Consider the following 17,070-nt stretch of genomic DNA (forward strand, 5'->3'; position numbering starts at 1 on the left):
AAAAATCCCAAAAAATCCCCAAATCCGCCCCCTCGCCCTCCCCCCACCCTTGGGACCCCCCCCCCCAAATTTGGGGGTCCCTCCCCTCCCCCCCCCCTTACCTCGCGCTGCCGCCGCCCCTCCCCCACTTTCCCTTTCGCTTCCCGCCCAGGCCCCGCCCCCTGCGCGGTGACGTCACCGAGAGGAGCTCCGCCCCTTTTCTCCCGACGCGTGACGTCATCAGCGCGCGGACGCCCTTGAGAGGGGGGAGGGGATGGCGGGACGTGAGTGGGGGGCGGAATTTGGGGGATTTGGGGAAATTGGGGGGTCCTGGTCGGATTTGGGGGAATTTGGGGGATCCTGAGGGGATTTGGGGGACCTGGAGAGGATCTGGGGGGAATTTGGGGGGTCCTGAGGGGATTTGGGGGAATTTGGGGGGAATTTGGGGAAATTCGGGCAGAATTTGGGGGAATTTGGGGAAATTTGGGGTGTCTGGAGAGGATTTGGGGGGAATTTGGGGGGTCCTGAGGGGATTTTGGGGGAATTTGGGGGAATTTGGGGAAATTTGGGGTGTCTGGAGAGGATTTGGGGGAATTTGGGGGGAATCTGGGGAAATTCGGGCAGAATTTGGGGGAATTTGGGGAGATTTGGGGTGTCTGGAGAGGATCTGGGGGGAATTTGGGGGGTCCTGGTGGGATTTGGGGGAATTTGGGGAAATTCAGGGGGTATGGATAGGATTTGGGGGGAATTTGGGGGGATTTGGGGAAATTTGGGGGGGTCTGGAGAGGATTTGGGGGGTCCTGAGGGGATTTGGGGGAATTTGGGGGGTCCTGAGGGGATTTTGGGGAAATTTGGGGGGTCCTGAGGGGATTTGGGGGAATTTGGGGGGTCCTGAGGGGATTTGGGGGGAATTTGGGGGGTCCTGAGGGGATTTGGGCTATTTTGAGGTAGTTTTGGGGTATTTCCGGGCTGTTTGGGGCATTTTGGGTATTTTGGGGCTGTTTGGGGTATTTTTTGGTATTTCTGGGCTACTTTGGGCTGGTTTTGGCTTTTTTTGGGTATTTTGGGGCCATTTTGAGGTATTTCTGGTCCGTTTTGAGGTATTTCTGGGCTGTTTGGGGTATTTTGGGGCTGTTTGGGCTGTTTTGGGTCTATTTTTGGGCTATTTTAGGCTGTTATTTTGGGCTGTTTTGGGGCTGTTTTTGGGTATTTTAGGCTGTTATTTTAGGCTGTTATTTGGGCTGTTATTTTGGGGCTATTTTTGGCTATTTTAGGCTGTTATTTTGGGCTGTTTTTGCCGTTTTTGATCACTCTGGTCCCTCCCAGGCCTGGCCGCCGCGCTGCGCTCGCTGTGGGCCAAGGAGCCGGTGATCGCCGCCAGCTTCGGCATCGCCGCCCTGGGTGAGCCCCGGGGGGGTTTTGGGGGATTTTTGGGGGGTTTTGGGGGATTTTTGGGGTCCCCCTGACCCCCCCTGCCCCTCCCCCAGCGTTGGTGTCGCCGCTGCTGAGCCCCTTCACCAAATACTCGGGAATGATCAACCAGGCCACGCCCTACACCTACCCCGGTATGGAGCCCTAGAGTGCCCCAAAATATCCCCAAAATCTGCCCAAAATAGCCCTGAAACAGACCCAAATTATCCCCAAAATCTGCCCAAAATAGCCCTAAAAACAGCCCCAAAATCTGCCCCAAAATATCCCTGAAACACCCTAAAAACAGCCCCAAAATCTGCCCCAAAACAGCCCCAAAATATCCCTAAAAATAGCCCAAAATATCCCTAAAAACAGACTCAAAGTATCCCTAAAACACCCTAAAAGCTGCCCAAGATACCCCTAAAAACACCCCCAAAACAGCCCCAAAACACCCCGAAATCAGCCTCAAAATACCCCTAAAAACAGCCCCAAAATCTGCCCAAAATATCCCTAAAATCAGCCCCAAAATCTGCCCAAAATAGCCCTAAAAACAGCCCCAAAATCAGCCCCAAAATAGCCCTAAGAACAGACCCAAAATATCCCCAAAATCAGCCCCAAAATATCCCTGAAACACCCCAAAATCAGCCCCAAAATCTGCCCTAAAATGCCCCAAAATCTGACCAAAATATCCCTAAAAACAGTCCCAAAACAGCCCCAAAATCAGCCTCAAAATATCCCTAAAAACAGCCCCAAAATATCCCCAAAATCTGCCCAAAATAGCCCTAAATCAGCCACCAAAATATCCGTGAAACACCCTAAAAACAGTCCCAAAATCAGCCCAAAATCTGCCCAAAATATCCCTAAAAACAGCCCCAAAATATCCCCAAAATCAGCCCCAAAATATCCCTGAAACACCCTAAAACCAGCCCCAAAATCAGCCCAAAAACAGCCCCAAAATATCCCCGAAACACCTCAAAATCAGCCCCAAAATCTGCCCAAAATATCCCTAAAACACCCTAAAAACAACCCCAAAATCAGCCCAAAATCAGCCTCAAAATATCCCTAAAACACCCCAAAATCTGCCCAAAATATCCCTGAAACAGCCCCAAAACAGCCCCAAAATAGCCCCAAAATAGCTCAAAATATCCCTGAAAATACCCCAAACCCCCCAAAATCTGCCCCCCCCCGATCCCAAATTTGGGGTTTTTGGGGTCCCCCCGATTTCGGGGACCCCCTGACCCCCCAAATCTCCCCCAAAACCCCAAATTTGTCCCCTTTGCATCACCCAAACTCCCTGAAATCGCCCCCCTTATCCCAAATTTGGAGTTTCTGTGACCCCCAAATTCCCCCCAAACCCCCCAAAATTCCCCCCCCCATCCCAAATTTGGGGTTGTTGGGGTCCCCCCGATTTCGGGGACCCCCTGACCCCCCAAATCTCCCCCAAAGCCCTGAAAATATCCCCAATTTCTCCCCCTTGGGACCCCAAATTTCTCCCCTTTGAGACCCCCAAATCCCCCCCAAAATGTCCCAAAACTCCCCTAAAACCCCCAAAATTCCCCCCCCCGATCCCAAATTTGGGGTTTTTGGGGTCCCCCCATTTTGGGGACCCCCTGACCCCCCAAATTCCCCCCCAAACATCAAAAATCCCCCCAAATTCTCCCCTTTGGGACCTCAAAAACTCCCTCAAAACCCCCCTGAAAGGCCCCAAAACTCCCCCAAATCCCCCAAAATCCCCCTCCCCCGATCTGATCCCAAATTTGGGGTTTTTGGGGTCCCCCCGTTTTTGGGGACCCCCTGACCCCCAAATTTCCCCCCCAAATCCCCCCAATTTCTCCCCGGGTGACCCCAAAAAATCCCCCAAATCCCCCCTGAAATGCCCCAAAACTGCCCTAAAATGTCCCAAATCCCCCCAAAATTCCCCCCTTGATCCCAAATTTGGGGTTTTTGGGGTCCCCCCGATTTTGGGGACCCCCTGACCCCCAAATTTCCCCCCCAAAATACCCCCAATTTCTCCCCGTGTGACCCCAAAAAATCCCCCAAATCCCCCCTAAATGTCCCCAAAACGACCCCAAAACCCCCAAAATCCCCCCCAGGATCCCAAATTTGGGGTTTTTGGGGTCCTCCCGATTTTGGGGACCCCCTGACCCCCCAAATTTCCCCCAAAGCCCTGAAAATCCCCCCAGTTTCACCCCCAAATCCCCCCCAAAATATCCCAAATTCCCCCCAAAATGCCCCAAATCCCCCCCAAAACCCCCCAAAATTCTCCCCCCCAGGATCCCAAATTTGGGGTTTTTGGGGTCTCCTCGATTTCGGGGACACCCTGACCCCCCAAATTTCCCCCAAACCCCCCAAAAATCCCCCCAATTTCTCCCCATGTGACCCCAAAAAATCCCCCAAATCCCCCCTGAAATGCCCCAAAACTGCCCCAAAATGTCCCCAAACCCCCCAAACTTCCCCCCCCCGATCCCAAATTTGGGGTTTTTGGGGTCCCCCCGTTTTTGGGGACCCCCTGACCCCCCAAATTTCCCCCCCAAACCCCCCAAATTTGTCCCTTTTGGGACCCCCAAATCCCCCCCAAAAATCCCTCAAAACTCCCCCAAATCCCCCCGAAATGCCCCAAAACTCCCCCAAACCCCCCAAAATCCCCCCCCGATCCCAAATTTGGGGTTTTTGGGGTCCCCCCGATTTCGGGGACCCCCTGACCCCCAAATTTCCCCCCAAATTCCCCCAATTTCTCCCCGGGTGACCCCAAAAAATCCCCCAAATCCCCCCCGAAATGTCCCAAAACTCCCCCAAATCCCCCAAAATCCCCCCCCGATCCCAAATTTGGGGTTTTTGGGGTCCCCCCGGTTTTGGGGACCCCCTGACCCCCCAAATCTCCCCCAAACCCCCCAAAATCCCCCCAATTTCTCCCCCTTTTGTCCCCAAAAATCCCCTAAATCCCCCCCAAAACTTGCCCGAAATGTCCCAAAACTGCCCCAAACCCCCCAAAATTCCCCTCCCTGATCCCAAATTTGGGGTTTTTGGGGTCCCCCCGATTTCGGGGACCCCCTGACCCCCCAAATTTCCCCCCAAAACCCCAAATTTGTCCCCTTTGGGACCCCAAATTCCCCCCAAATCCCCCCCAAAAATCCCCCCAAATCCCCGCAAAATGTCCCAAAACCCCCCCAAACCCCCCAAAATTCCCCCCCCCGATCCCAAATTTGGGGTTTTTGGGGTCCCCCCGATTTTGGGGACCCCCTGACCCCCCAAATCCCCCCCAAAACATCCAAAATTCCTCCAATTTCTCCCCCTTTTGTCCCCAAAAATCCCCTAAATCCCCCCAAAACTCCCCCAAATCCCACCCGAAATGTCCCAAAACCCCCCAAATTTCCCTCCCCCGATCCCAAATTTGGGGTTTTTGGGGTTCCCCCGATTTTGGGGACCCCCTGACCCCCCAAATTTCCTCCCCAAAATACCCCCAATTTCTCCCCTTTGTGACCCCCAAATCCCCCCCAAAAATCCCTCAAATCCCCCCAAATCTCCCCCAAAAACGCCCCAAACCCCCCAAAATCCCCCTCCCCCGATCCCAAATTTGGGGTTTTTGGGGTCCCCCCGATTTTGGGGACCCCCTGACCCCCCAAATTTCCCCCCAAAAATCCCCCCAATTTCTCCCCTTTAGGACCCCAAAAATCCCCCAAATTCCCCCCTGAAATGCCCCAAAACTTCCCCAAATCCCCCCCAAAATGCCCCAAACCCCCCAAAATCGCCCACCCCGATCCCAAATTTGGGGTTTTTGGGGTGCCCCCGATTTCGGGGACCCCCTGACCCCCCAAATTTCCCCAGTTCCCGTGCGGGACGACGGCCGCCACCCCGAGGTGCCCCCGCACCCCTGTGCCCCCCAGGGCCCCGGCCTGGCCTGGCTGCGGCAGCTCTGAGCGACCCAAAATCCCCCAAATTCACCCCAAAAATCCGACCCCCAATTTGGGGAACCCCCCCCCCACCCCTGAGGGGGATTTTGGGGGGTCCCGAAGGCGGAACCCCAAAAATACAGAAACGAAATGAGGAGTTTGTGGTGATTTTTGGGGGTTTTGTTGTTTATTGAGAAATTTTGGGGAGATTTTGGGGGATTCTTGGGTGATTTGGGGGGAATTTGGGAGATTTGGGTGTTTTTTGGGGGGGATTTTGTGGCAGCTTTGGGGGAGTTTTTATTGTTTATTGAGAAGTTTGGGGGGAATTTGGGAGATTTTGGGGGATTTTTAGGGGATTTGGGGGTTTTTGGGAGATTTGGGGGATTTTAGGGGATTTTGGGGGATTTGGGTGATTTGGGGGCGATTTTGGGGTGATTTTGTGGTTTTTGGGGGGGATTTTGGGGTTTTTGGGAGGATTTTGTGGTGGTTTTGGGGAGATTTTTGTTTATTGAGAAATTTTGGGGGAATTTTAGGGAGATTTTGGGGGGATTTTGGGGTTATTTGGGGGCGATTTTTGGGGATCTTTGGGGTTTTTTTGGGGGGATTTTGGGGTTTTTTGGGAGGATTTTGTGGCGGTTTCGGGGGGATTTTTATTGTTTATTGAGAAATTTGGGGGGGATTTTGGGGGGATTTTGGGATTTCTGGGGCATTTTGGGGTTTTTGGGTGATTTGAGGGCGATTTTGGGATTTTTTGGGGGGGATTTTGGGATTTTTGGGAGGATTTTGTGGTGGTTTGGGGGGGTTTTTTGTTGTTTATTGAGAAATTTGGGGGGATTTTGGGGGATTTGGGGATTTTGGGGATTTTTTGGGGGGATTTTGGGGTTTTTTGGGGGGATTTTGGGGGATTTTGGGATTTTTGGGAGGGTTTTGTGGCGGTTTTGGGGGTTTTTTTTATTGAGAAATTCGGGGGATTTTGGGGTTTTTTGGGGGGATTTTGGGGGATTTTTGGGGATTTTGGTATTTTTTGGGGGGGATTTTGGGGTTTTTGGGTGTTTTGGGGGCGATTTTGGGATTCTTTTGGGGGGATTTTTAGGAGGATTTTGAGGTTTTTGGGAGGATTTTTTTTTTAACTGAGAAATTTGGGTGTTTTGGGGGGATTTTTGGTTTTTTTTAGGGGGATTTTTGGGGTTTTTGGGGGGATTTTTGTTTATTGAGAAATTTGGGGATTTTGGGAGGATTTTGGGGTTTTTGGGGGAATTTTGGGAGGATTTTGGGGGATTTGTAGGGTTTTTGGGGGATATTTTTGGATATGGATTTTGGGGGATTTAGGAGGGGATTTTTGGGTGGATTTTGGGGTCTTTGGGGGGGATTTTGGGGTTTGGTATTTTTGGGGGGGATTTGGGATTTTTGGACGCGGATTTTGGGGGGATTTGGGAGGGGATTTTTGGATTCTTGTGGGAATTTTGGGGTCTTTGAGGGGGATTTTGAGATCTTTGGGAGGGGATTTTGGAATTTTTGGGAGGGGATTTTGGGATTTGGTGTTTTTTGAGGGGAATTTGGGATTTTCAGCTCTGGAACCCCAAAAATACAAAATCGAAAGGAAATTTTCGGTGTTGGAGTTTTTCTTTATTGAGAAATTTGAGTTTTTTTGGGTTTTTTGGGGTTTTTTGGGGGGACTTTGGGGTCCCCCCGCGGGTCTCAGTCGAAGTCGGAGAATTTGGGGACCCTCGGGGGCCTCTCGGGGGGGCTCGGGGGGCCCCAGGGGGGGGAGGGGCCGAGCTGGGGAGAGGGGGAGGGGTCAGACCCCAAAGGGACCCCAAAATATCCCTGAACCCCAAAATAGCCCAACAGGGACCCCAAATATCCCAAAAGGGACCCAAAATATCCCAAAAGTGACCCCAAAATATCCCAAAAGGGACCCCAAAACCCCCCCTGAACCCCAAAATACCCCAAAAGGGACCCAAAATAGCCCAAAAGGGACCCCAAAACCTCCCTGAACCCCAAAATAGCCCAAAATGGACCCCAAAATATCCCTGAACCCCAAAAGGGACCCCCAAATATCCCAAAAGTGACCCCAAAATATCCCAAAAGGGACCCCAAAACCCCCCTGAACCCCAAAATACCCCAAAAGGGACCCAAAATATCCCAAAAGGGACCCCAAAATATCCCTGAACCCCAAAAGGGACCCCCAAATATCCCAAAAGTGACCCCAAAATATCCCATAAGGAACCCCGAAATAGCCCAAAAGGGACCCCCAAATCCCCCCAAAACCGACCCCTGGGATTCCCAAAACCGACCCTTGGGACCCCAAAACCCCCAAATCCCCCCAAAACCGAGCCTTGGGACCCCCAAATCCCCCCAAAGCGACCCCTGGGACCCCCAAAGTCCCCCAAATCCCCCCAAAATCCCCCCAAACCGACCCTTGGGACCCCCAAATCCCCCCTAACCCCTTAAAACCGACCCCCGGGACTCCCAAATCCCCCCTAAATCACCCCAAATCTCCCCAAAATCCCTTCCCACCACCCCAGAGTGACCCTTGGGACCTCCAAAATCCCCAAAACCGACCCTTGAGACCCCCCAAACCCCCCAAAATCCCCCCAAATCCCAAAAAATCCCCCCAAATCCCCCCCAAAATCCCCCCAAATCCCCCAAAACCCACCCCCGGGATCCCCCAAACCCCCCCCGGGACCCCCCAAATCCCCCCAAAATTACCCCAAATCCCCCTCAAATCCCCCCCAAATCCCCCTCAAATCCCCCCCAAATCCCCCCAAAACCCCCCAAACCCCCCAAATCGCCCCCTGGGACCCCCCAAAACCCCCCAAACCCCCCCCCTTACCTGGGTGCCCCCCCCGGGGGGGTTCTGTGGGGCCCTTTGGGGTCTGGGGGGGTTTTGGGGTCCCCCCCTGCGCCCCCCCCGGGGGTCTCGGCGGCGCCGTTTGGGCCCGGGGGGCTCCGGGGGGGTTTTGGGGGGCGCGGGGGGAGGGGCGGGGGGGCCCCCCCCGGGGGGTTCGTTCTCGGCGTTCCCGGGGGGGGGAGGGGCGGCTGTGACCCCCCCTGAGGGACCCCCCTCGTCCTGGGGGGAGATTTGGGGGGTCAGGGGGGAATTTGGGGGGTCCTGGGGGGGATTTGGGGGATTTTGGGGGTCCTGGGGGGAATTTGGAGGGTCCCGGGGGAGAATTTGGGGGGTCCTGAGTGGGGTTTGGAGGGTCCTGGGGACGGGTCAGGGGGGTTTTGGGGGTCCTGGGGGGGTTTGGGGGGAATTTTGGGGTCCTGGGGGAGAATTTGGGGGTCCTGGGGGGGTTTGGGGGTCAGGGTGGGAATTTGGGGGGGGAATTGGGGGGTCCTGGAGGGGAATTTGGGGGGTCAGGGGGGGGTTTGGGGGTCCCGGGGGGGAAATTTGAGGGTCCTGGGAAGGGGTTTTGGGGGTCCCAGAGTGAAAATTTGGGGGGTCAGGGGGGGTTTGGGGGGTCCTGGGGGGGTTTGGGGGGTCCTGGGGGGAAATTTGGGGGATCAGGGGGGAAAATTGGGGGAAATTTTGGGGTCCTGGGGGGGCTTGGGGGAGATTTGGGGGGGTTTGGGGGGTCCTGGGGGGGAAATTTGGGGGTCGGGGGGGCATTTGGGGTTCTGGGGAGAGATTTGGGGGTCAGGGGGGGTTTGGGGGGTCCTTGGGGGGTTTTTGGGGTTCTGGGGGGTAAATTTGGGGGGGAATTTGGGGGGTCAGGGGCGGGAATTTGGGGGTCCTGGGGGGGTCAGGGTGGGTTTGGGGGTCCTGGGGGGGTCAGGGTGGGTTTGGGGGTCCTGGGGGGTTTGGGGGGTCCTGGGGGGGAAATTTGGGGGTCCTGGGGGAGAATTTGGGGGGTCCCGGGGGAGAATTTGGGGGTTCTGAGGGGGTTTGGGGGGGGTCAGGGTGGGTTTGGGGGATCCTGGGGGGGAATTTGGGGGTCCTGGGGGGGGAATTTGGGGGGTCAAAGGGGAAAATTTGGGGGGTCAGGAGGAAATTGGGGGTCCTGGGGGGTGAAATTTGGGGGGTAAGGGGGAGTTTGGGGGGTCAGGGGGGGCTTGGGGGGTCCTGGGGAGGGATTTTGGGGGATTTTGGGGGTTTTGGGGGGTTTTGGGAGTTCCTGGGGGGAAATTTGGGGGGTCAGTGGAGGTTTGGGGGGTCCTGGGGAGGGTTTGGGGGGAATTTGGGGGGTCCTGTGGGAGAAATTTGGGGGTCGGGGGGGGGGAGTTTGGGGTGTCAGGGGGTGTTTGGGGGTCCTGGGGGAATTTGGGGAGATTTTGATTTTGGGGTGCTTTGGGGTTATTTTTAGGGGATTTTTGGGGATATTTTTGGGGTTATTTTTAGGGGATTTTTGGGGTTATTTTCTGGGTGATTTGGGGTTGTTTTTAGGTGATTTTTGAGGTTATTTTTAGGGGATTTTTGGGGTTATGTTTTGGGTGATTTTTTGGGTTATTTTTTGGGTGATTTGTGGTTATTTTTGAGGTGATTTTGGATTATTTTTGGGGTGATGTGGGGTTATTTTTAAGGGGATTTTTGGGGTTATTTTTTTGGTAATTTCGGGCTATTTTTTGGGTGCTTTGGGGTTATTTTTAGGGGATTTTTGGGGTTATTTTTAGGGGATTTTTGGTGTTATTTTTAGGTGATTTTTGGGGTGATTTGGGTGATTTTTGGGGTATATTTTGGGTGGTTTTTGGGCTCCCACCTGCAGCAGCAGGGTCAGCTGTCCCTGCCGGTACCGATCCCCGTGAGCGTCCAACACCTGCATCAGGAACCTGCGGGGCGGGGCCGGGGGGCGGGGCCAGGTGAGGTGGGCGTGGCCCAGGTGTGGTTTATTCCCCAGGTGAGGGCGTGGCCCAGGTGAGGGCGTGGCCCAGGTGAATTTCCTCCCCAGGTAAGGGTGTAGCCCAGGTGAGGGCGTGTCCCAGGTGTGTTTCCCCCCAGGTGTGTTTACTCCCCAGGTGTGGGCGTGGCCCAGGGGAGGGCGTGTCCCAGGTGTGTTTTAATCCCCAGGTGAGGGCGTGTCCCAGGTGTGTTTTATTCCCCAGATGTGGGCGTGGCCCAGGTGAGGGCGTGTCCCAGGTGTGTTTCCCCCCCAGGTGAGGGCGTGGCCCAGGTGAGGGCGTAGCCCAGGTGAGTTTATCGCCCCAGGTGTGGGCGTGGCCCAGGTGTGTTTATCCCCCAGGTGAGGGCGTGGCCCAGGTGTGTTCCTCCCCCCAGGTGAGGGCGTGGCCCAGGTGTGTTTTATTCCCCAGGTGAGGGCGTGGCCAAGGTGAGGGCATGGCCCAGGTGTGTTTCCTCCCCAGGTGTGGGCGTGGCCCAGGTGTGTTCATCCCCCAGGTGAGGGCGTGGCCCAGGTGTGTTTTATTCCCCAGGTGAGGGCGTGGCCCATGGTGGGCGTGGCCCATGGTGGGCGTGGCCCAGGTGTATTTTCTGCCTCACCTGCGCTCCAGCCGCATCCGTCGCGTCTCCCGCTGCACCTGTCGCAGCCGCTGCAGCGCCCGCGCATTCACCTGCGGGGGAGGGGCCAAAGTGGGCGGGGCCTGAGGGAAAGGGGCGGGGCTAAAGGGAAATTGGGCGGGGCCTAAAGGGAAATGGGGCGGGGTTTAAGTAGAAATGGGCGGGGCCTCTCTGAAAGGGCCGTGTCTATAATTTTGTGGGCGTGGCCACCGCCTTGTGGGCGTGACCGCCATTTTGTGCGTGTGGCCGCCATGTTGTGTGCCCGCCATTTTGTGGGCGTGGCCACAATCCAGTGAGCGCCTCCGCCATTTTGTGGGCGTGGCCACCACCTTGTGAGCGTGACCACCATTTTGTGTGTGTGGCCGCCATGTTGTGTGCCCACCATTTTGTGGGTGTGGCTGCAATCACGTGAGCGCCTCCGCCATTTTGTGCGTGTGGCCGCCATGTTGTGTGCCCACCATTTTGTGGGCGTGGCTACAATCATGTGAGCACCTCCGCCATTTTGTGTGTGTGGCCGCCATGTTGTTGTGTCTGCCATTTTGTGGGCGTGGCTGCAATCATGTGAGCGCCTCCGCCATTTTGTGGGCGTGGCTACAATCCTGTGGGCGCCTCCGCCATTTTGTGCGTGCGGCCGCCATTTTGTGCAAGTGACTGCCATATTGTGCATGTGGCTGCCATTTTGTGCATATGGCCGCCATGTTGTGCATGTGGCCTCCGCCATTTTGTGGGCGTGGCTGCAATCCTGTGGGTGCCTCCGCCATTTTGTGTGTTTGGCCACCACCTTGTGAGCGTGACCGCCATGTTGTGTGGCCGCCATGTTGTGGGCGTGGCTAAAATAATGTGAGCGCCTCCGCCATTTTGTGGGCGTGGCCACAATCCTGTAAGCGCCTCCGCCATCTTGTGCGTGTGGCCGCCATTTTGTGCATGTGGCCTCCGCCATTTTGTGGGCGTAGCCGCAATCATGTTAGCGCCTCCGCCATTTTGTGCGTGTGGCCGCCATGTTGTGTGTCCGCCATTTTGTGGGTGTGGCCACCACCTTGTGCATGTGACCGCCATTTTGTGTGTCCGCCATTTTGTGGGTGTGGCCGCCATGTTGTGTGGCTGCCATTTTGTGGGCGTGGCTGCAATCATGTGAGCATTTCCGCCATTTTGTGGGCGTGGCCACCACTTTGTGCATATAGGCGCCATTTTGTGTGGCCGCCATTTTGTGGGTGTGGCCGCCATATTGTGCATATGGCCGCCGCCATTTTGTGGGCATGGCCACCATGTTGTGTGTCCGCCATTTTGTGGGTGTGGCTGCCATGTGTGCCCGCCATTTTGTTGGCGTGGCCGCCATTTTGTGCATGTGGCCTCCGCCATTTTGTGCATATGGCCGCCATGTAGTGCGTGTGGCCTCCGCCATTTTGTGGGCGTGGCCACCACTTTGCCCGCCCCCCGCCATTTTGTGGGCGGGGCCACCACCTTGTGAGCGTGACCGCCATGTTGTGTGCGCCTCCGCCATTTTGTGGGTCTGGCCGCCATTTTGAGCGTGTGGCCGCCATGTTGTGTGTCCGCCATTTTGTGGGCGTGGCCACCACCATATGCGTGTGGCCACCATGTTGTGTGACCGCCATTTTGTGGGCGTGGCTTCAATCATGTGAGCACCTCCGCCATTTTGTGGGCGTGGCTACAATCATGTGAGCACCTCCGCCATTTTGTGGGCGTGGCCACCACCTTGTGAGCGTGACCGCCATGTTGTGTGTCCGCCATTTTGTGGGTGTGGCCGCCATGTTGTGTGTCCGCCATTTTGTGGGTGTGGCCACCATTTTGTGGGTGAGACCGCCATTTTGTGCATATGGCCGCCATTTTGTATGTGTGGCCGCCATGTCGTGCATGTGGCCTCCGCCATTTTGTGGGCGTGGCCACCACTTTCCCCACCCCCCCGCCATTTTGGTGGGCGTGTCCCGGCCCCGCCCTCACCTGTCGTATCTCGCGGCAGCGCCGCCCCAGCGCCTGCAGCTTCATCCGCCGCCGCCGCAGCTCCGGGGAGTCCTCGCCCCCCTGCCCCTCCCCCCCCGGCCCCTCCCCCCCCCGCTCCTGGCCACGCCCCCCGCGGAGGGGGCGGGGCGTGGGGGGGAGGGGCGGGGCCGGGGCTGCCCCGCCCCCCTCGGGCCCCGCCTCGGGCTCGCCTTCGCTTTCCAGAATGTTCCCCCCGAAGAGCGGCTCCAGCGCCAGCTCCGCGCCCGGCGGCGCCGAGAACTCCTCGAAGGAGACGCCCGCCATGCCTGGGGGGAAAGGGCACCGAAAATCGGCCGAAATTCACCCAAAAATCCGCAAAAATATCACCCAAAATTCATCCAAAAATCGGCCAAAATTAGCCCCAAAAATCGCCCGGAAATCACCTGAAATTCACCCAAAATTCACCCAAAATTCACCTGAAAATCGGCTGAAATTAGCCACAAATATCGCCCGGAAATCACCCAAAATTCACCCAAAAATCCGCTGAAATAGCACCCAAACATCACCCAAAAATCGGCCAAAATTAACCCCAAACTTCACCCAGAATTCACCCAAAAATCCACTGAAATATCAACCAAAATTCACCCAAAAATCCACTGAAATAGCACCCAAAATTCACCCGAAAATCGGCCAAAATTAACCCCAAACATCACCCGAAAATCACCCGAAATTCACCCAAAAATCCGCTGAAATATCACCTAAAATTCACCCAAAATTCACCCGAAAATCGGCCAAAATTAGCCCCAAACATCACCTGAAAATCACCCAAAATTCACCCAAAAATCAGCCAAAATTAGCCCCAAACATCGCCCGGAAATCACCCGAAATTCACCCAAAAATCCGCTGAAATAGCAACTGAAATTCACCCAAAAATCAGCCAAAATTAACCCCAAACATCACCCAAAAATCACCCAAAATTCACCCAAAAATCCACTGAAATATCGACCAAAATTCACTCAAAAATCCACTGAAGTATCACCCAAACTTCACCCAAAAATCCACTGAAATATCGACCAAAATTCACTCAAAAATCCACTGAAATAGCACCCAAAATTCACCCGAAAATCGGCCAAAATTAACCCCAAACATCACCCTAAAATCACATGAAATCCACCCAAAAATCTGCTGAAATATCACCCAAAATTAACCCAAAAATCCACTGAAATATCACCCAAAATTCACCCAAAAATCCCCCCAAATAAACCCCCAAATGCACTGAAATATCACCCAAAATTAATGCAAAAAAATCAGACAAAATTAACCCAAAAATCACCGAAAGATCCCTTGAAATATCACCCAAAATTAACCCAAAATCACCCCAAATAAACCCCAAACATCACCCAAAAATCACCCAAAATTAACCCAAAAATCACCCAAAATTAACCCTAAAATCACCCAAAAATCACCCAAAATTCACTCAAAAATCACCCAAAAATCACCCAAAATTAACCCCAAACTTCACTCAAAAACCGCCCCAAAATCCGCTGTAAAATTGCCCAAAACTTCCCAAAATTCACCCAAATTGCCCCAAATCCACCCAAAATCTGCCCCGTGATGGGGGGGGTCCCAAATTCACCCCCAGTCCATCCCAGTTCCATCCCAGTCCATCCCAGTTCATCCCAGTCCATCCCAGTCCCCTCAATTCCCACTCCCAGTCCCATCCCAGTTCCCTCCCAGTTCCTCCCAGTCCATCCCAGTTCCCCCTCCCTCCACTCCCAGTCGCTCCCAGTTTCTCCCAGTCTCCCTCTGATCACTCACAGTCCCTCCCAGTTGCTCCCAGTCCATCCCAGTCCCCTCAATTCCGGCTCCCAGTTCCCCCCAGTTCATCCCCTCCCGCTATTCCCAGTCCCCCCCAGTCCCTCCCAGTCCCTCCCAGTTCCCCTCTGATCGCTCCCAGTTCCCCCCCCAGTTGCTCCCAGTCCATCCCAGTTCCATCCAAGTCCATCCCAGTGCCCCCAGGGCCCATTCCCAGTTGCTCCCAGTCCATCCCAGTTCATCCCAGTCCCCTCCCAGTGCCCCCCCAGTCCCTCCCAATTGCTCCCAGTTCCTCCCAGTTCCCCCTCCCCCCCCTTCCCAGTCTCTTCCAGTCCCTCCCAGTGCCCCCAGTCCCTCCCAGTTCATCCCAGTGCTCCCAGTCCCCATTCCCAGTTGCTCCCAGCCCATCCCAGTTCCCTTCCAGTGCTCCCAGTCCATCCCAGTCCCCTCAATTCCCGCTCCCAGTCCCCCCAGTATCCCCTCCCCCTATTCCCAGTTCATCCCAGTTCCCCTCTAATCACTCCCAGTTCCTCCCAGTCCCTCCCAGTTCATCCCAGTTCCCCTCTAATCACTCCCAGTTCCCCCCCCAGTTGCTCCCAGTGCTCCCAGTTGCTTCCAGTCCATCCCAGTTCCCCTCTGATCACTCCCAGTCCCTCCCAGTTCATCCCAGTGCTCCCAGTCCCCACTCCCAGTCTCTTCCAGTCCCTCCCAGTGCCCCTCTGATCGCTCCCAGTTCATCCCAGTTCACCCCAGTTCCCTCCCAGTGCCCCCAGTCCCCATTCCCAGTGCTCCCAGTCCATCCCAGTTCCCTCCCAGTTGCTCCCAGTGCCCCCAGTCCCCTCAATTCCCGTTCCCCGTCCCCCCCAGTACCCCTCCCCCTATTCCCAGTTCATCCCAGTTCACCTCTGATCGCTCCCAGTTCCCTCCCAGTCCATCCCAGTTCATCCCAGTTCCCTCCCAGTTGCTCCCAGTTCATCCCATTCCCTCCCAGTGCCCCCAGTCCCCATTCCCAGTTGCTCCCAGTCCATCCCAGTTCATCCCAGTTCCACTCTGATCGATCCCAGTCCATCCCAGTTCCCCTCTGATCGATCCCAGTTCATCCCAGTCCATCCCAGTTCCCTCCCAGTGCCCCCAGTCCCCACTCCCAGTTGCTCCCAGTTCCATCCCAGTTCATCCCAGTCCATCCCAGTTCCCTCCCAGTCCATCCCAGTTCCCCTCTGATCGCTCCCAGTTCATCCCAGTCCCTCCCAGTTCATCCCAGTGCCCCCAGTCCCTACTCCCAGTCCCCGTTTAACCCATCCCAGTTCCCCTCAGTTCACTCCCAGTTGCTCCCAGTCCCTCCCAGTGCCCCCAGTTCCCTCCCAGTCCATCCCAGTTCCCCTCTGATCGCTCCCCGTTCATCCCAGTGCCCTCCCAATTCCCTCCCAGTTCATCCCAGTGCTCCCAGTCCCCACTCCCAGTTGCTCCCAGTACCCCCAGTTCTCCTCTGATCGCTCCCAGTGCTGCCCCAGTCTCTTCCAGTCCCTCCCAGTGCCCCCAGTTCCCTCCCAGTTCATCCCAGTCCCCTCAATTCCCACTCCCAGTCCCCCCCAGTATCCCCTTCCCCTATTCCCAGTCCATCCCAGTTCCCCCCCAGTGCCTCCCAGTTGCTCCCAGTTCCCTCCCAGTTCATCCCAGTCCCCCTTTAACCCCTCCCAGTCCATCCCAGTTCATCCCAGTCCCCCCCGTTGCCCCGTGACGTCACGCACCGCCCGATGACGTCACTGTGGCGGGGCCGCGCGCGGCGCTCCCGCCGCGGGGGGGAGGGGAGGAACGGACCGGGCCCGGCGCGCGGCGATGACGTCACTGAGACAGCGGCGGCGGCGCGCGGAAAGTGACGTCAGATCCGGCCCGCCGCCAGTGACGTCAGAGCGGCTGCGACGGGAGCGGCGGGAGGTGAAGGAGCGAAAATTCGGGGGAATTTTGGCAAAATTTGGGAGAAATTTGGGGGAATTTGGGGGAATTTGGGAGAAATTTGGGGGAACTTGGAGAATTCTGAGGAGTTCGGGGAAAATTCGGGGAAATTTGGGGGAAATTTGGAGAAATTTGGGGGAATTTGTGGGAAATTTGTGGGAAATTTGTGGAGATTTGGAGGAAATTTGGGGAGAATTTGGAGAAATTTGGGGGAGTTTGGGGGAAATTTGTGGAGATTTGGAGGGAATTTGGGGAGAATTTGGAGAAATTTGGGGGAATTTGTGGGAAATTTGTAAAATTTGTGGGGATTTGAGGAATTTGGGGGAATTTTGGGGGAATTTGTGGGAAATTTGTGGGAATTTTGTAAAATTTGTGGGGATTTGGAGGAAATTTGGGGGAAATTTGGGGGAAATTTGGGGGAATTTGTGGGAAATTTATGGAAATTTGGAGGGAATTTGGAGGAAATTTGGGGAATTTGGAGAAAATTTTTGGGAAATTTGGGGCATTTGGAGGGAATTTGAGGAAAATTTTGGAAATTTGGGGGAAATCGGGGGATTTTTGAGGGAATTTGGAGAAAATTTTGGGGGAATTTGGGGATTTTGGGGGTGGGAGGGGGAGGGGCCTCGG

The 17,070-nt window shown here is 55.4% G+C and overlaps 2 protein-coding genes across 2 annotated transcripts; one reads left to right on the forward strand and one right to left on the reverse strand.

Moving 5' to 3' along the window:
- Nucleotides 1–238: 238 nt before the first annotated feature.
- Nucleotides 239–5,436, forward strand: NDUFA3 (NADH:ubiquinone oxidoreductase subunit A3; the record flags this gene model as incomplete). The annotated part of the gene is given in 4 exon segments (NM_001245482.1): nucleotides 239–263; nucleotides 1,306–1,380; nucleotides 1,467–1,544; nucleotides 5,215–5,436. Coding segments are annotated over 4 exon segments (255 nt in total). The 3' UTR covers nucleotides 5,307–5,436.
- Nucleotides 5,437–6,911: 1,475 nt separating this feature from the next.
- Nucleotides 6,912–16,304, reverse strand: TFPT (TCF3 fusion partner). The gene is made up of 6 exons (XM_072921484.1): nucleotides 16,239–16,304; nucleotides 12,697–13,001; nucleotides 10,720–10,790; nucleotides 9,983–10,052; nucleotides 8,116–8,352; nucleotides 6,912–7,058 (listed from the first exon to the last, which is right to left on the reverse strand). Exons 2-6 carry the CDS (start codon nucleotides 12,997–12,999, stop codon nucleotides 6,978–6,980), a joined length of 762 nt encoding a protein of 253 aa, XP_072777585.1. The 5' UTR covers nucleotides 13,000–13,001; nucleotides 16,239–16,304; the 3' UTR covers nucleotides 6,912–6,977.
- Between the last annotated feature and the right edge of the window lie 766 nt (nucleotides 16,305–17,070).

Source organism: Taeniopygia guttata, chromosome 37 (genome assembly GCF_048771995.1).
Source record: "Taeniopygia guttata chromosome 37, bTaeGut7.mat, whole genome shotgun sequence".
NCBI lineage: Eukaryota > Metazoa > Chordata > Aves > Passeriformes > Estrildidae > Taeniopygia > Taeniopygia guttata.